The sequence below is a fragment of the Mus pahari genome, chromosome 4 (assembly GCF_900095145.1).
Source record: "Mus pahari chromosome 4, PAHARI_EIJ_v1.1, whole genome shotgun sequence".
NCBI lineage: Eukaryota > Metazoa > Chordata > Mammalia > Rodentia > Muridae > Mus > Mus pahari.
This window is the reverse complement of record NC_034593.1, coordinates 105,393,323-105,413,187: the sequence shown is the minus strand read 5'-3', so window position 1 is coordinate 105,413,187 and position 19,865 is coordinate 105,393,323. Positions and strand designations below refer to the sequence as shown.

The window sequence follows — 19,865 nt, the reverse complement described above, 5'->3', positions numbered from 1 at the left end:
AATTGGGGAACTGTCCAACGGCCACCCTACCTGAGATCTCTCATGGCCGGTGGCCCTACGTGTCTTCCTTGGAAGCATCTTGAATCCCTTTCCTCCTCCTGTGTCTCCTAGCCTGCCTTCAGGAACCTGGAAGCCCCACCTCTTCCATCCAGACACTGACTGATGGCATCTTTACTGATCAATCAAGAACCAACTGGGGAACTGGACCTTCAGTGTTTACCTGCAGATTCCCGATCCAAACATCAGAACCACCCCTACAACTCCTATCATTGACCCATCATTATCTTGGCTTAAGTGTCTCCCACAAGATGTTTTGACAAATTGTTTGAACTCTGTGAAGTCTCTTTTCTGGAGATAAGTTCTTCCTCAGGCTGAACCCAGGCTTCATTATTTTCCTCCTCCCAGTTTGAGATTCTAATGGAAATTGCAATACCTTGGGGACCATTGTTTGAGGAGTCTGATGGGTAAAGGGAGGGACACAGGTATCTCCTTAGAATATTGTCATTCCTGCCAGGACGGTTGTGGGGGCCATCCACCAGAAGTTTTCTGAAGGCCGGATTCCACAAACATTTTAAGCGAGGCATCTTGTGCTAACAGTCACTTAATTTTATTTTTCTCCGTTGTTTTCTAACGACGCTTCCCTAAGGCACGGTTTTAATCATTTGCCTTGCAAAGAAGTATAAGCTTAATTCTAGGAGCATTGTGTTAACAGGGAAGGGATAAATCTGCTGTATCCGATGATCAACCCGGACCCACAATATTACATTTCAGCCTGTCCACAGCCAGCAATGACTACAGTGGTTGGGAGCTTTTGGAAATACATTAGCAGACTGAAATGTAATATGCATGAGATCCTTGCAGACAGGAAGAGGTAAATTGCTCTCTTTCTCTCTGCACCTTTCCCCTGGTTAGTTACACTAAGCCCATTCTGCGTTCCTGACACTCTTCCAGGTCTCCCAGGGTGGGGGACAGGGATCATTCCTAACCGAACCAGCTGGCTCCTAGGCTAAGGTTGGTAACCTGCACCAGGGATAATCTTGTTTTCAACTCACTGGTGATCATTTTCAGGAGCCAAGATCCGCCTCCCGGTTCTCATCAGAGTTCTTTGGCCCAAAGGACTTTGCCCTTCCTTAAGTGACGGATCATCCCGCCACTTTCTGCCGCAAGACTGTGAGGGGGGGAGACACCTTCCTATCAAACTCTCCGCGTCACGGTTGCTGCGCGAGGAGCAGCCCCGGTTGGGGTCGCCTGAGGGACGCGGCCGGGCAAGCGCGAAGCTGGGGCCGCCGGAGCCGAAGAGGGAACGGCGTTTGCCGGGGCCGAGGCGGAAGCCGGATCCTTTGGCGGATCGGACCGCGGGAACCCGGAAACGCCTGGGCCTCACCGAAGCGGTCCGGGCGACAGAGCCGGCGGGAGCCGGCGGTGCTGCGGCTCAGCGGGCGCGGCGGAGCCGGCGGGCTCGGCAGCCTGGGTCTCCCGGCGTCGCGGAGCCCGGGGCTCCAGGGCGGGCAGCTGGCCGAGCCGCACGGCGGGTGAGCGGAGGGCGCTGGCGAGGCACTGGCGGGCCGCCGAGGCCGGAGGCTGCGGGCTGGGATGGCGCAGGGAGGTTGAGGCCACCGGGACCGCCGCGGACGGCGGCAGTCCTCGTTTATGGGGAGCAGATGAATGGGCGCCTTGTACCTCGGACCCGGACGTGCCGGAACCTTCTGGGTGGAGGAGGAAAAGGTCTCGAGGGGAGGGGTGTGGCAGGCAGTGTGACTGCAAGCTCCAGACTGGCGGGCCAAGTGCCTTGGGGGCCAGGCTGGCGGCCGGTCCTTCCGTGGTCATTTCGGGAGCTCCGGCTCAGTCTGTGATCCCGGGCTGGGGATGAGTCTGCTCGGTGAGGACGGTGTAGTCAAGAAGCCGCAGGGACTTGGAGAGATGGAAAGGGTGCCCGTGGTAAGGCTAGACCGAAGGCGATGGGTGTCCATGTGAGGCTCACATCAGTGTGTGTGGCGAGAGTTTGCTCGGGGGTTCTAAGTATTGAAGAGTGGAGGAGCTCAGTGAACGTTTTATCTCAGCTAACTCAAGTTTCTGCTAGTTCAGATTAATCGAGGGATATTAAACGAAACAACGGGCTTTAACTGTAGCAAGGCACTTATAGGAGCGCGCCTTTTATTATGTCCTATTAAATGCAATATTTGAAGACGGCACGTGAGTTGAGTCTTTGTAGACACCTATTTTGGTAGTTACACGTAATGTTTGGTTGTTTCTCACGTCTTAATTCCGTTGCTACTAACTCAAGTTGCTTGCTTTCAAATGAATGACTTCTACGTTTATGTTTCTGATTAACTTCCCTCCCTTTACATTTTTTTCCTACCCTATCTGCCCCTATTTTCTGGCCACTTTCAGGTGCATCATACCAATAGCTTCCAAAACGAAACTTGCTGCTTTTAAGTCGCTCTGCCTTGGAACTACGCCTGACCTGATAGCACACACATGCGCAGGGGCCCCTCTCTTCCCTGTCTATCTCCTGGTTCTCTTCATCCACCCCCACACCCCCACTCCTGCCCACTCTTCACTGTGTGTGGCTGTGCTGGGCAATGAACCCCGTGGGAATGTTGGCAGAGCACTCTGTCACTGAGCTGTAACTTTAGTTCTTTGTGATCGCTTTTTGAAGCTGGAGATTTAATGCCATTCGCTGGCAGTTCTCTCAGAAATACTATTTACTAGGGGTGGAACATAGGGCATACTGAAGGCTAGGTAAGTGCTTCGATACTGCGGAGTATCCCTAGCCAAGAATAAATTTTAAATAGATAGCCATTAAAAAACCCTCAAAATTTAAACCACTCCATGATACAAGTTAATGTAATCTTTCATTCTTTTTTTTTAAATAGTTTTATTTCTAAGCTAGACATTCTTTTTTAAAAAGTAACTTTATCCAACATATTGAAATGTTTTTAAGACAACCATAGGATTTTTATTTATATATTTTTAATTTTAAAAAAAATTAAAAAAGATTTATTTATTATTATATCTAATTACACTGTAGCTGTCTTCAGATGCACCAGAAGAGGGTGTCAGATCTCATTACGGATGGTTGTGAGCCACCATGTGGTTGCTGGGATTTGAACTTGGGCCCTTCGGAAGAACAGTCGGTGTTCTTAACCACTGAGCCATCTCTCCAGCCCTATTTTTAATTTTTATTGGATACTTTATTATTTACATTTCAAATGTTATCCCTTTCCCCAGTTTCCCCTCTGGAAACTCCCTATCCTCTCCCCCCTCCCCCTGCTTCTGTGAGGGTACTTTCCCACCTTCCTTCCCACTCCCGCCTCCTGGTATTCCCCTACACTGGGGCATCAAGCCTTCATAGGACCAAGGGCCTCTCCTCCCATTGATGCCAGACAAGACCTCTGCTACATATGCGGCTGAAGCCATGGGTCCCTCCATGTGTACTCTTTGGTTGGTGGTTTAGTCCTTGGGAGCTCTGGGGGTTGGGGGTCTGGTTGGTTGATATTGTTGTTCTTCCTATGGAGTTTCAAACCCCTTCAGTTACTTCAGTCCTTTCTCTAATTCCTCCATTAGGGACCTGTGCTCAGTCCAGTGGTTGGTTGCGAGCATCTGCCTCTGTATTTGTCAGGCTCCTGTCAGCAAGTACTTCTTGGCATCTACCATAGTGTCTGAGTTTGGTATCTGTATATGGAATGGAGCCCTAGGTGGGACAGTCACTGGATGGCCTTTCCTTCACTCTCTGCTCTATACTTTGTCTCCATATTTCCTCCCATGAGTATTTTGTTCCCCCTTCTAAGGACTGAAGCATCCACACTTTGGTCTTCCTTCTTCTTGAGCTCCATGTGGTCTGTGAATTGTATCTTGGGTATTCTGAGCTTTTGGCTAATATCCACTTATCAGTGAGTGCATATTATCTGTGTTCTTTTATGACTGGGTTACCTTACTCATGATTATAATTTCTAGTTCCATCCATTTGCCTAAGAATCTCATGAAGTCATTGTTTTTAATAGCTGCGTAGTACTCCATTGTGTAAATGTACTACATTTTCTGTATCCATTCATCTGTTGAAGGACATTTAGGTTCTTTCCAGCTTCTGGATGTTATAAATAAGGCTGTTTAAATAAAGAATTCTCAACTGTTCAGGAAAACTTCGCCTGTGTCCATGTGTTTGAGGATCTTCCCCACTTTCTCTTCTATTAGTTTCAGTGTATCTGGTTTTATGTGGAGGTCCTTGATCCACTTGGACTTGAGCTTTGTATAGGGAGATAAGAATGGATCAATTTGCATTCTTCTATATGTTGACCACCAGTTGAACCATTTGTTGAAAATTCTGTCTTTTTTCCACTGGATGGTTTTAGCTTCTTTGTCAAAGATCAAGTGACCATAGATGTGTGGGTTCATTTCTGGGTCTTCAGTTCTATTCCATTGATCTGCCTGCCTGTCTCTGTACCAATACCATACAATTTTTATCACTATTGTTCTGTAATACAGCTTGAGGTCAGGGATGGTGATTACCCAAGAAATTCTTTTATTGTTGAGAATAGTTTTCGATATTTTGGGTGTTTTGTTACTCCAAATGAGTTTGCAAATTGCTCTTTCTAACTCTATGAAGAATTGAGTTGGAATTTTGAAGGGATTGCATTGAATCTGTAGGTTGCTTTCTGTAAGATGGCCGTTTTTACTATATTAATCCTGCCAATCCATGAGCATGGGAGATCTTTCCATCTTCTGAGTTCTTCAATTTCTTTCTTCAGAGACTTGAAGTTGTTGTCATACAGATCTTTCACTTGCTTGGTTAGAGTCACACCAAGGTATTTTATATAGGGTTTCACATCGTAGTCCTCCAAGCGGACCTGGGACTTAATAAGTAGTCCAGGATAGCCTCTAACTTGTGGCACTTTTCCATTGGATCTGAATTATCTCTGAAGTAGGACAATTATCATTGGTTCCATTCAGATGACTATTGAAGATCACACAGATCATGTAATTTTCTCTTTATCCTATATCACTTGAGTTTGAAATGGATGTATGTACTAAAGCATGTGCCTTTTAAGGAAGTTAATATCCCAAATGAATGTGCATAGGTGATAGACTCAATGGAAATGATTTCTCTGTTAAAAGCTGCATTTTATGATTCAGTAATAGGACTAACTAGGATTATGATTATAATTCAGTAACTAGGTGCTTCATTTCTTGAAAATTTTTGAGCTCATATTTGATGTTAAGTAATTTTTTCCCAAAGTTCAGATTAATATGAATTAGTTGCTTAATATTAGATTTCAGTTCTAAAAACATTAGATTTCAGTTCTAAAAACAGCAAGTGTATGTTAAGGCTATTCAACTTAATTGTCTCCATTAATGAAAGAGTTAATACTGTGATATGTGTGTGTGCATTCTTTCTTTTCTTTCTTATTTTGTTTTTGTTTTCTGTTGTTGAGACTTGTTGGAAATGGGTGTAGGGTTATATCTCCACTAGGACCACAGGCTTGTGTCACTATGCCTGGTATTTTATATATGTGTGCGCTAAACTTTGTTTTAATTTTTAAAGAATCTTTTTTTAAAGCTTATTTTCTATGTGTTTTACCTGCCTGCATGTATGTATACCATGTGCATACCATGCTCTCAGGCCTAAAGAAGGTTCTGGATTCTTAGGAACTGGAGTTACAGATGGTTGTACGTACACCACCAATGCTAGGAATTGAACTCTAGTCCTCTTCAAGAGCAACCATTGCTCTTAAGCCCTGGCCATCTTTCCAGTCCTGTTAGAGAGTTTTAAAATGTGGTTTGTTGTTGGTATTTAAGGCAGTGACTTTTGAAGCTAGAGCAATATCAGCTTCTCTAGTTTCTGTTCAGAACTGTTCATCATCTACACTGAAGATACAGTCAAAGGAAACCAAACCAAACCAACAGCAACAACAATAACAACAGAAAGAGTAAGGTATGGAACTGTGTCCTAAGTTAGGCAACATTGTAGAAATTAGAGTTAAAGTTGAAGCTTTAGGTTACATCAGATAAAATGCTTAGAAACCACTTCATTTCACAAAGAAAGATTCACATATGACTTTATACTGTTTCACCTCCCCCTTAAAAGTTAGATAAGATATATTTTCAGGAGCCAGTGAGCTGGCTCAGTGGGTATTTTTATTTTATGTGTATGGGTGTTTTGTATTTACATCTGCACCATTTGTATGCAGAGGCCAGAAAAGGGCATCAGATCCCCTGGAACTGTAGTTAGTATTATCTTATCTTATTTTATTTTTTTAGTATTTTATGTGGCTGAGTGTTTTGCTGGCATGTAAGCCTGTGCAGCACAAAGAGGGCATCGATCCCTTGGAACTTAGAGTTACTGACGGACTTGAGTTGTGGGTCTAGTAATTGAACTTGGGTCCCTGCAAGAGCAGCCGATGTCACTGAGCCGTCTCTCCAGTCCCAGTATCTGAAACTGCAAAAGAAGTGATACCTCCTTTTCAAATTAGGTCATATTTAAATGAGAAAATCTGTATGCAATGATTAGCAAGAAACCTGACATCATAGGTGCTCAAGGTTCTTAATTTATGAAGTTGTAGTTTTTAGAAAATATTAAGTGAGGACCAGTTTTGTCCTTTGTCTGTCTTCTATGTACAGAAAGGTTTGTCCAAAGGTATACCACCCTGAACCCTGAAAGCTCTAGAGCCCCTGAGAAAGACTTAATTCACAAAGAGATCATTCTTTCTGGAGGATTTAAATGCTAAGGATTTTAATCTATTGTCAAGCCTTTTGTAAATCCAACACAGAGCATGTGCCTAATCTGACAGGTGCTGCTGGTGAGGCAATACAGGGAAATACAACACTGAAAAGAAGAAAATCTCTACCATGTTGCCTAACCTAGGGTACACCACAGCCACTTGTCTTAATCATGGTTTGTTTGGTTGGTTTGCTTCCTTTGAGACGGTATCTTCAGTGTGACTGGTTTGGGGCTAGTAACTAGAGTAACTGATTGCCATTGGATCTCCAAAAGTCATTGGCCAGAATGTGCTCTAACAAAGATAAGCATAGAGTGTAGGAGGAGGGGTAAGTTGCTAGAAGACTGCAGGATACTTTAGTGGTAGCACACATACCTAGCATGCAGCAAGTCCCAGAACTACCAAAAGAATGGGGAGAAACAGTCCCTTCTCTGTGTGTGGATGTACATATTGTACAGGACGCAGAATACTGTCCTCTCTTAGTGAAGGTTCCCGAGCCAGGACAGGTTTTTTTTTTTTTTTTTTTTTTTTTTTTTAAGAGAGACAAATATTTGTTCAAAAAATACAAGAAACAATGGATGATTTGAGTTGGGCTGTAGCTTATGACCGGAACTTTAGCTTAAGGCCAGATTATGAAGGGCTGTGTATCCTCCATTTGGTAAAGGTGTCAGCTGGATTTTACAGACAAGGAAAGAATGTGATTAAATGTATATTTTCTTAAGATAGCTGCTGTATGGAGGGTAAGTTAGGGTTCGAAGAGTCTGAGCCTGTTTAAATATATATCAGTTAGCAGGCAGTGTGATGAAGGACTTGGATAAGCATAATTAATGTAATTTATAGTTTACTGAGTTTAAGCACATCAGATTATAGTGTATCTAAACTTCTGAGACTGGAAGATTATCTATGTTGTGGGGGAGGTCATGTATGTCTTTGAATCTATTTTCTTCATCTAAAATGCATTTTTGTTTTATTGAGGTATATTAACAAATAGAAATTGCATGTACAAGGTATATAATGTAATGATTTTATGTATATCGGAGAGTTTCCTTAATAGTGTACATGGTTATCATTTGTATGCATTGGAGGAGTGCTACTCTTGAGAGTTACTCTCAGTAAATTTCAAAGAAAAGATGTAAGCAGAGAAGTGTGTTTTCTGTCGATTCCAAGGCTTCTCTGGGAAGACTTTGTTAAATCCCTAGCATGGCAGAAGGGTGTGCATATACTTACTGGGTGGGTGGCAAGAGATCCGGGGACGGGGGTGATCCTCTACCCTGACAACTCTTCAGCTAAACCACCTTCAGCTGCCTTCTCATCCCTTAGCACAACTAAACTGTGGGCTCTTCCAATGGCACTTTGATAAAGACGTATTGATTTGGCTGGAGAGAAGGCTTAAAGCTTAAGAGCACTTGCTGATTTTGCAGAGGGTTCACTTTTGGTTGCCACACCCACATAGCAGCTCAAAACTGTCTGTAACTTGAGTTACAGGGGATTATAGAGGATCTGACCTCCACACTTCTCCACTTACATGGTGCATTGGCATACATTCAACTATACACATAAATAAAATAAAGTAAAAATAAATAAAAATAAAATTTTACTCAAAGCAAAACAACTCTTTCATTGCTGCACCTGAATGTCACACTTTCTTTACTGCCCTCCATCTGGAGATTCTGTCTCCCTCACAGTAAGGGGGAACCAGACACATTTCAGCTGGCGTTAATACAACTACTGAGCCATCCAGCTGGGAAGTAGCTGCTAAGGAGCTCACCCTTGTTTTAGAATTTGTTACCTGTCCCCAAGTGCATCGCCTGGGAAGTAGGGGAAATTGTGGCTGTAGGACAGAACTTTTACTTGCCTCTTTCCCCCACTTCTTTGAGACAGGGCTTCTCTGTGTAGCCCTGACTAACTGTGAGTCAGGTAGCCCTGACTGTCCTGGAATTCACTTTGTAGACCAGGCTGGCCTCAAACTCAGACAGAGCTTCTGCTAGGATTAATGCATGTGTCACAGCTGCCTGGCAGTTTTTACCTTTTTTTATGTGAAAAATAAATAAAATTTTATATTACTGCAACAAAGAAGAGAGCTTCTGTGTATAGCCTGCCACCTAAAGGAAGTTCATCTAGTCACTGACTGGCCAACTCTGAACTCCTGGAAAGCATGTCGCCACTGCATACCGGTTCACATTGGTCCTGTAGAGCAGCTCTATCCTGGGTCTGGGAGTAAAGATGGTACTGAAGGGCACTCCTGGCGCCGGGGCTGTGCTTGAGGCAGAGGCAGGCAGATTTCCGAGTTCAGGGTCAGTTTGGCCTACAAAGTGAGTGCTAGGACAGCCAAGGCTTCACAGAGAAACACTATCACAAACAGACAAACGGTACTATTCATTGTGCTAGATCCTCAAGTGTTCTTTTATGTCCACTCTTTTGTGAGTTGGTGTCTCACTATGAAGCTGTGGGAGGCCTGAAATTAGTCACATAGACCTGGCTGACCTTGAACTGGAGGTGATCCTCCTGTCTCTGTTTACCAAATGCTGGGATATAGGTATGCACTTGGCTTATCTTTATATTCTTAATTTATTTTTGTTGTTTGTTTTTGTTGTTGTCTCACGCAACCTAGGCTGGCCTCAAATTCACCCTATAGCAGAGAAGACCTTGGACTCTTCCTGATCCTCCTGTCCCCACTGCCCAGATGTTGGGATTATAGACTTGTATCATCATTCCTAGCTTCAAGATTCTGAATTTCACCTGCATTTGAACACAGAAAGGGTGCTCCTTCCATAGCCTTCACCAAACAAGTATAGGTTCCACAGACCAGAATGGTATTTTGGGAGCTTAGTACAGTTTTTAAGGCATTTTGATGTACTGAGATGCAGAGATTGTAAAAGTATGCAGAATACCATCCTGAGATCCTGTAAGGTTTTAAATTCAATTTGCTTTTTATTTCTGCCTCTCATAAATCAGAATGGTCTTGTTTCTTAGAAATGGCAAGTTTGCTTGAAAAAAACAAAAACAAAAACAAAAAACAAAACAAAACAAAAAAGAAATGGCAAGTTTGGGGCTGGTGAAATGGCTCAGCGGGTAAGAGCACTCAAGTGCTCTTCCAAAGGTGCATAGTTCAAATCCCAGCAACCACATGGTGGCTCAAACCATCCTTAATGAGATCTGACTCCCTCTTCTGGAGTGTCTGAAGACAGCTACAGTGTACTTACATATAATAAATAAATAAAAATATTAAAAAAAAAAAGAAATGGCAAGTTTGTGGTGGTGCACACCTTTAATCCCAGCCTCGGGAGGCAGAGGCAGGTGGATTTCTGAGTTCCAGGACAGCTTGGTCGACAAAGTGAGTTCCAGGACAGCCAGGGCTACACAGACAAACCCTGTCTCAAAAAAAAAGAAAGAAAGAAAGAAAGAAAGAAAGAAAGAAAGAAAGAAAGAAAGAAAGAAAGAAAAGAAATTGCAAGTTTGCTAAATGAAGTGTGTTCCAGGGCAGTGGTAGAAACTTCTGATTCTGTTTGGCTCTTGGGCTGTGAATTTAGGGCCTTGATGTCATTCTTTCTCCAAGTTGTGTAGCTTCTTAGAAGCTACCAGCAAAAAGCTCTGTACTCCCATTGCCAATACAGTGGGTGGTGAAGCAGCCCTTCATCACACAACCTTGGTTGCAGGTGACTGTTGAGGAAGGTGTAGAGAATATTTACTATACAGGACACTGTGACACATGACACCATTAATTGGAGATTCCAGATTCTTGTCATTTTGATTCTCTTCTGGGTAAGAGGTAAGACCACATTTGATCTCAATAACTGTACCATTTAGGGCTCATTAGAAAAGCTGAATCTGCTCCTTGACCTTTTCCCCTGACTCCCAGCTCCTTGTCATGGCTTCAGATGATGGCTACATCAAGATCTATGATGTACAACATGCCAATTTGACTGGCACGCTGAGTGGCCATGCATCCTGGGTGTTGAATGTTGCGTCTGTCCTGATGACAGTCACTTTGTCTCCAGTTCATCTGACAAAAGTGTGAAGGTTTGGAATGTTGGAACAAGGACCTGTATTCACACCTTCTTTGGTTATCAGGATCAGGTTTGGGGAGTAAAGTATAATGGAAATGGATCAAAAATTGTATCTCTTGGAGATGGCCAGGAAATTCATGTCTATGACTGCCCGATTTAAACACCAGCATCTTCGGGGCCAGTGCTTCAGACTACACAGGGTTGATCATGACATTCCTCAGATTTTTTGGCACACTTAAAGTACAGCATATATTGTAGAATTTTGTAGATACAATATAAATTTTTCCTGTTTTATTGGGAATATTCTTCATATTTTAATGTAAATAAAGCATTCTTAATACAACCACCAAAAAAAAGAAAAAAAAAAAAGCTGAATCCTTCAGAGTCATGGGAAAAGACATGTAGAATAGCAACAAGTAAAGTAAAGGTGAAAGAAGAGGGTATTGGGGGATTAGTTTAAAGCCTGCTGAGTAGCCCGCATGACACAGATGTGGGCTGGACAAGTCAGAGCTTTCCAAGAAGTCTAGGAAGTCAGCCTTGTGTGCGTCTTTCTTCCAGAGTAGGACCGTGGAATAAAGCTGGTGGGAAATTGTGGAGCTCTGTCATCTCAGTAAGAGTCTGGTGGGGGCTGAGGCCACTGCTACTTACTTAGTTGGGAAAAGATTGACCTAGAGCAGGGAGAGTGAGGAGAGGAGGTACTAGAGACTGCCAGTCCCCATGTCGCCCTCACCTTACTGCGGCAGTAACAGCTTTACATTTGTTTGCTTGTTTATTCATTCAGCATGTCTGGGGTCCATGCTATGGCACATATGTGGAAGTCTGGACAGCTTGTGGGAGCTGGTTCTCTCTCACCAGGCGTGAGGGTCCAGGGATTGAACTCAGGTTGTCAGGCTTAGTGGCAAGCACTGTCCACTGAGCCATCTCATAGTCCCCTTCCTCCATTTAACTCTGACAGTCTTCAGTTAATATCTTTTAATTTACATAGGCCTTCTATGTCTTGTGAATGCTTAGTGTTTGCCTGATAATAACACAGAGCCACTCACAAAAAGACTTTGCAGCTTTTCTAAGTTGACATAGCGTCCCCTTTCCTTTCTGCTCAATGGGTCTTTTCCTGTCATAGAAATTCATATGCAATTTTAATTTCTTTTCTCACTTTCCCTCCCTCCTTCCTTCCCTCCCTTCCCTCCCTCCCTCTTTCCCTCCTTCTTTCCTTCCCTCCCTCTTCCCCTCTCTCTTCCCCTCCCTCCTCCCCCTCCTGTCTTGAAATGTTTGAATATATTTTCCTTGCTGAAGACTAAGGCCCATATAGAAACATGGTTTAGATTGTTTTGGTTTTTACTGTGTAAAATGCTAATGACAGTGCTGACCATACTAAGTGTGACTTGCATATCTGATGGCTTATTCCACTCTGGACAGCTGAGTCTTGTTTATATTTTTAATTTCTTGTCTCCTTAGTTATGAATTTTTCATAGTGGTTGGTGTTTCTTGCTACCATTTGGCTTTTATATTATGTTCTGATCTTTGGAGAATGTCTTTAACTCTTGCCTTTAGTGGTGGGAAATGACCACAGGAGGGAATGGCAGTGCAGCATAGTACAGGGCAGGAAATGGGTGAATGCTTTTTTACTACTGTGTGACTGCACAAGGCAGGGTAAAGCTTCTCTTATTGGGCCATATCATTGTTTTCCCTATCACTAAATACTGAGCAAATTGTACCTGCAAATTGGCATAAAGTAGATTTTATATTTGTATAGCTGAAGAAATATTTAAGCATTTGATTTTGCTTGATTGTAATAATGGAAAGTCTGTAGTCCATGAAAGAACAGTTAAAAATGGACAGAGCTGTAACTTATACCAGTGATGGCGTCTTGTTTAAACAGACATGGAACACCTTGAGGAAGTAAAGGCAATGAGAAGCAGTGAAAGGTGTTTATCTTGGAGTATACTAGAAACATGTAGGCACCAAAGTGTTGGCTGAAGATGTGGCTTAGTGGAGGAGTTCTTGACTAGAATGTGCAAGGCCTTCACAAATCACTGGAAATCAGTCTGCAGCCATATGGATTTTCAGACTTGTCTATAAGGGCCTATCTATAAAGATGAATATACATGATCAGTGTATGGTATTTTTGGTTTTGTTTTGGGCTAGGGTGTCTCTTATGTAGTCCTGGGCATCTTGAAACTTGCTATGTAGAATAAGCTGTCTTTAAACACACAGACATCTTACCACCTCTGGCTCCTATGTGCTGAGATTAAAGGCATGTGTCATTATGTCTGGCAGTGTATGGTATTTTGAGTATTTCTGAAGTTAATATATATGTGTAATTCAACTACCATCTGATCACAGTAATCCTCATTAATTTGGGGAAAGGTGATCATCAGTAATAATGTACAGTAATGATGTATATGCATTATGGCATGCATGTGTGCATATGTACATATGTGTGTGTTTGCAATGCTAGGAATTAAACCCACAGCTTATTATTATTTAACACTTGAGATAACAGAATTGCTTGTCAAATCTTTATAAAACAGGATCTTTGGATCCTAAAGGAACCACTTTAATTGAAAATGAACATAATTACCATATAAATATATTTAAATTGTAGGTTCTACTATATTTATAGGAGGTTTGTTTTGTTTTGTTTTTTTCTTTGAGACAGGGTTTCTCTGTGTAGCCCTGGGTGTCCTGGAGCTCACTCTATAGACCAGGCTGACATTGAACCCAGAAATTCATCTGCCTCTGCCTCCCAAGTGCTAGGATTAAAGGCGTGCGCCACCACTGCCTGGCCTGGAGTTGTTGTTGTTTTGGCTTTTTGAGATGGTCTCTGTAGCCATGACTGGCCTGAAGCTGGCTATGTAGCTAAGTAGATCAGGGTAGCTTTGAACTCAGAGAGATCTGCTTGCCTGCCTCTAGAGTGCTGGGATGAAAGACATGCACTATCATGCCTGGCCTCCTATATAAACCCAGGGCCTCGCATAAACATAGTAGGCAGGTGCTCTATCACTCAGCTATGTCTCTAGGCCTCTGTTTTGTCTTGCGTTTTCTTTCTTTTTTCTGAAGATTATGAAATAATTACTGAGAATCTGTTGGAATTTGAAAAGAGCATAATAATTTTTGTCTGTTGTTAAAATTGTAAAAGTAAATTCTGATAATAAATCTCAGTGAGTGGAATATAGATCAGTAGATCCTCTGGCCTGAGCTAAGGCTCCAGGAACCTCTGGTGGAGAGTGCTGGCTGGCATTTAGTGTGGCCTTCACTTTTAAAGTAGGCTTCATTGAAGTTTCATTCACTAACAGTAAGATGTGCCTGCTTTAACTGCAGTCAATTTCATTATATAATTACTATCATAATATTGTAATTACCCATAGGATTCTTTATTATGCCTTTGTAGTCAGCTCTCAATCCTAATTCTTCACGGCAGTCGGTCTTAAGTTTGTATCTATCAATACAGATTAGTTTTGCTTTTTATTTTTGAGAATTTTATGTAAACAGAATTATATAGCATATACTGTTTTCAAAAATTATGTTTCAGTGTGTTATGATATAATTTATTTTGTGTATGTGTTCATACATGTGTGTATGTATATTTGTGGGTACATATGTGCTATGGTATACATGTGGAGATCAGAGAGTGTCAGGATTTAATTCTCTCTTTCCATGTGAAAGCAGGATCTCTCTCATTTCTTCTGCCATGCTGATTACTTCAGCCTGTCTAACCAGTGAACTCCTGGGCGATTCTCTTGGCTTTGCCTCCTGTCTGGCCATGGGTTTACAGATGTGAGTCAGTGGATGCCATGATTCTCAGTCTTACCCAGATGGCACTTGTATTTCCCTCTGGCCCATGGGTCATATTTTTACTTTATTTTATTTTAAATGATTTAATTATTTATTTATTATGTATAGTGTTCTGCCTGCCTGCATGTATGCCTGCAGGCCAGAAGAGGGCACCCAATCACATTACAGATGGCTGTGAGCCACTATGTAGTTGCTTGGAATTGAACTCAGGAACTTTGGAAGAGTAGCCAGTGCTCTTGACCTCTGAGCCATTTCTCCTGCCCCATAGCTGATATTTAAAAAAAAAAAAAAAAAAGATTTTGACTTATTTTTGTGCATGCGTGCGTGTATGTGTGTGCATGTGCATGTGTGTGTGTGTTTATACATGTGTGTGCATGAGTGAATGTAGGTGCCTACAGGCTCCAGAAGAGGATATCAGTTTCCCTGGAGCTGGAGTTACAGGTGGTTATAAGCTGCCTAAAATGTTCTAGGAACTGAATTCAAGTCCTCTACAAGAATGGTTTGCACTCAGCCATTGTGACATCTCTCAGTGTAATGGCACTGGGGAGTATGACCTTTGGTTGGGTGATAATTAGATTATGAGAATGGAGCCCTTGTAGACAAGATTAAGGCTCCAGAGAACTCTTGATGTTCTACCATGTGAGGGTCCAATGTCAAGACAGCCATCTGCTATTCTAGAAGATAGACCTTACCAGAACCTGACAATGCTTCTATAGTTATCTAGAACTTCCAGTCTCTAGAACTGTGGGAAATAAATTCCTGTTATTTATAAACTACTCAGGAACAGGTACTGATAGCTGTCTGAACAAAGTAGGATATATGGATCCAATTCCATGGGTCTATACCTCTGCTTATAATGGCTGTCTTCTTAACTTTCTAGTGAGTCTGGAAGCTCAGTGGCCCAGTATTTTATTTAATTTTTATTTAATTCCTATAACTTGCTCTTTCCAAATCTTTTTTTTTTTTTGGTGTTTTAAGACAGGGTTTCTCTTTATAGCCCTCCCCTTCCAGGCTGGTCTCAAACCCAGAGATCTGCCTGCCTCCTGAGCACTGGGATTAAATGTGCCACCACCACCTGGTTTTTCCAAATGGTTTTCGTTGACTAGGTACTTCATGTTTGCATGTGAGTCTTAAAATCACCTTGACAGCATATGACTTGTGGCTTAAGTTACTTCAAAAGCTGAAGCAGGAGGACCACTTGAGCCCAAGAGTTTTAAGACCTGGGCAAAAAAGGGAGCTCCTGAAACAAAGCAACTCAAAAAAGTGTTACCAAAAAAGGAAAAAGGAGTCATCCTCTAGTTTCTACTAAAGAAGGTGTTTTAGTTCACTGTGCTACTGCTGGGAGGAGACACCACGACCAATTGTTACAAGAGAAAGCATTTAATTGGGGGCTTGCTTACAGTTTCAGAGGTTTAGTGCATTATCCTCGTACAGGGGGAGTGTATGCATATAACCAGGCTTGGTGCTGGAAAAGTAGTCAAGAGCTACATCTTGATCTCCAGGCAGAAAGAAAGAGAGTGACACTTGACCTGCTTGACCTTTTGAAACCTCAAAGCCCACCCCCAGCGACTTTCTCTAACAAGGCCACACCTCCTAACACTTCTCAGTTAGTGCTACTTTCTGATAACTCAAATAGCTGAGCTTATGTGGCCATTCTTATTTAGTCCCCCACAGATGGCTGTTGGATGTTTTCAGGGATTGTATTGTACTTTTAAATCAACCTGAGGCACTAAAGGTATATGATCTTGGGTGGAACTAGGGTGAGGACCATGCTTAAGCATGCTTATGATCTCTGTGGACTGTCTGCATGTCTGCTATAGTTAGCTCAAGCCTTCTAGTTCTTTAGGGTTTTTTTTTCTCAGTCTATCATATTTTTTTTCAAATGTAAGTTAAATATTTTCAGTTATGATTGGATTTGCCTACTATTTTTCTTTTATTCTGATCATTTTGTTTTATGTGTTTTGAAGCTACCTTAATAAGGTACATATACTACATTTATAATGACTAGGTTCCTGGTGTATTGATCCTTTTATTACTATGAAATATCCTTCAAATCTAGAAGTAATATAAGGTTTTGGCCTGACATTAATATAAACTGTCCAATATTTTCATAGTTTCCTCATGGTATCTTTATCTTTCCTGCTCATCTTTCTTTCCTACTCTCCCTTCTCCTTCCCTTCAAGGAATCTCTCCCTTCTTCCTTTTTTGTGAGGCGAGGCTTCATTCAATAAGTTGACCAGGCTGGTCTTGAACTCCTAGGCTTAAATGATCTTCCTGAATTAGTCCCTCAAATAGCTGGGGCTTTAGGTGTCAAACTATTAAGATGGCCAATCCATTCCCTTTTCAACATATTTCTGCTTTACATTTAAGGTGAGTCTATTGGGATGGGCTGTTGGCTAGAGATAGACAGCAAGCTTAGTACGTATGAGGGGTTGGGCTCACTCCCTGGCGTCACTGAGTCATAATAATAATAGTAGGAATAGAAGTCTCTTGGAACAATGTTGAAATATTTTATTGAAGGACTTTGTGGTTGCTGTTATTAGGGAAGTTTAATAATTTTATGTTGTTGTATTTTTATGGTAGCTTCCTTGAATTTCTTGTAACACCAATATCTGGTTTATTTTTTTGTATTATCTGTTGATTGTTATTCAATTAAGATTTGTCTTTTTTTGTGGGCATACTCATTTTGAGTTGTGTCTTGAACACTTGTGTATTATGAAACTCTGGTTCCTACTTAACTCTGTTATTCCTAGCCACTTGTGGAAGAGCAGGAATCTGTTTGCTGACAGTAAGTTTGTGTATGACAGGGATGGCCAACAGGGCTCTACTCCGAAGTCTCTGTCTGCAGACCCTGTTTTGGGAGGCAGGGGCTGCCACTTCTTCTCTCCTTAGCGCAGGTGCTGAGAGTTAACAGGGCTCCCCACAGTTTATACAGTACGTGGCTGGAATGGTAGCAGTTTTTAGGACAGCTTTCTTTAGTTGTTTGGCTGGCGAACCTGAGTTTTCCTCGGCTGTTTTGTTGTTCTACTCTGGTGGCAGTTCCAGATTATATGGTGCTGTAGCACTTGACTAGAATACAGAGGTCGGCAAGAGTATCCAAGATTTCAGGGCTGACCCATCCCTCAGACCTAAATCACTGTTGCCCTGTTTTCTTCAGCCCGAGTTTTCTGGAAGATGCCTCTGTCTTTGGCTTGTTTTGTGGTTGTTGACTTTTTTTGTTGTCCTTGTTGCATCTAGAAAGAGGACGTTTGTCTTGTTTGGAACCTCTGTTTCTTGTTGGATATTAGTTTCTGTATTTTTAAAATTTGATTAACTTGCCCTGTTTATTTTGTTTTTCAGACAAATGAAGAGAAAACAATGTCTGCCAACCTAAAATATCTTTCCTTGGGAATTTTGGTGTTTCAGACTACCAGTCTGGTTCTAACGATGCGGTATTCTAGGACTTTAAAAGAGGAGGGGCCTCGTTATCTGTCTTCTACAGCAGTGGTTGTGGCTGAATTTTTGAAGATAATGGCCTGCATCTTTTTAGTCTACAAAGACAGTAGTAGGTATCTAGGGTGATGTTTCCTTTTAATTTATGTGATTAGTTTAATTTTTATATATGTGAATATAATTGTAACTACACATTTGATTATTTGTATCATTTAATTTCCCTAGACCTAACATTCCAATATTTTTGAAAGAATTATTAAGACAGGGCTTAAGGGGATGGCCCAATTGGTAAAATACTTCCTATGCAAGTGTGAAGACTTGAGTTTAGATCTTCAGCACCCACAGAAGTGGCTGTGTATGGTAGTGTGAGTTTGTCATTTCAGCATTGTGAGGTGGGACTAGGAGGACCCCAGGAGCCAGCTGGCCTGCCAGTGTGGCCTACCTGACAAGCTTGAGGTTTAGTGAGAGACCTTGTCTAAAATAAGGTAAGGACCCACTTAGAAAGACAGCCATCATCACTCACATGCACACATACACATGCACACTCACACTCACACACATGCATGCACGATTGTGTTAGTACCAATTTTGGTTTGTACTAAAACTATGTACAGTCTGGAACACAATCCATGCCTAGTTACTGCTATGAGTATTAATCCTAGTTGCACTTACAGTTCATTAATTTGAGAAGAAGTGAATTCTCTAGTGTTTTGTTTGACTTTTAAAGTCTATAGTAATTCTCTAGTAAAGACTTTTGCTGGTTATATTGACTAATCCAACAGTGAGTCACTCATTTGGTACAGTTTAAAGATTTTCATTGGGATATAAATTATGAACTGCGTAGTTGTTGTTCTGTGGTTCTAGAGATTGAACCTTGGGCTTTGCATATCCTAAGCATATGCACTTGCTCTACCATGAGTTCATTCCAGCCTCAACTTAGCCTTCTGCAGGGAGTGTTTTAGAGTATTTGATTGTGATTTTTGTTTTTCTTTCTTGAGACAGTGCCTTACTATGTCACTCTGGCTGGCCATAAATTCTTGATCATTCTATGTTAGCCTTCTATATGCTAGCTTATAATACTTTTTTGATTGATTAATAATTTGAGGGACACTTGGTAGATTCAGGAAATCAGGTAGAAGAGAGGGAGGAAGGATTCTGGGAGCCAGAGGGATCAAGGACACTACAAGAAAACCCACAGAATCAAGTAACCTGGACTCAGAGATGCTCACAGAGACGATATCAATAGTCAGGGAGCCTACATGGTTCTGACCTAGGCCCCTTGCATCGTAGTCTTCTTGTGGGACTTCTAACAGGGTGTGGGGGCGGGGTGGGGCTGCCTTTTGAGTCTTTTGTCTGCTTTTGGGACCTTTTTCCTCCTACTGGATTGACTCATTCAGACTTAATATGAGGGGAGGTGTCTAGTCTTATTGCAGCTTGATATGCCATGTTTGGTTGATTTCCATGGGAGGCCTGTCCTTTTCTGAAGGGAAACAGGAGGAGTGGAATGAGAAGGGGGTAGAAAGGGGTATTCAGAGGGGAGGAAGGAGAGGAAACTGTAGCTGAGATATAGTATGTGAAAGAAGAATAAATTTAAAAATTAAAAAAATAAATTGAGTTTTTAGTTGTCACAAATGCATTTTTATGTGTATACGTACTTACATAGTCAATCTTTTCTTTCCTGTATTTTTAATGTGTGTGTGTGTGTGTATACACACACACAATTCATATATATACATATTCATATATATATATAATATACTCATATGTAATATATATTCATATTATATATATATATATATATATATATATATATATATTTTTTTTTTTTTTTTTTTTTTTGCCTGCACGACGTATCTCTGTAGATGTACGGATGTGCCTGCAGAGGTCAGAAGAGGGCATTGGATTCCCTGGAACT

At 41.6% G+C, this 19,865-nt stretch overlaps 1 protein-coding gene across 1 annotated transcript in view; it reads left to right on the top strand.

The window, feature by feature from the left end:
• The first annotated feature begins 1,148 nt into the window (after nucleotides 1-1,148).
• The window catches only part of Slc35a3 (solute carrier family 35 member A3), a 33,476-nt gene continuing 14,759 nt past the window's right edge, over nucleotides 1,149-19,865 (top strand). The window contains exons 1-2 of the mRNA XM_021196302.2: nucleotides 1,149-1,532; nucleotides 17,858-18,062. Of these exons, the coding sequence (XP_021051961.1) occupies nucleotides 17,876-18,062 (187 nt within the window). The 5' untranslated portion in view covers nucleotides 1,149-1,532; nucleotides 17,858-17,875. The remainder of the gene's footprint in view (nucleotides 1,533-17,857; nucleotides 18,063-19,865) is intronic.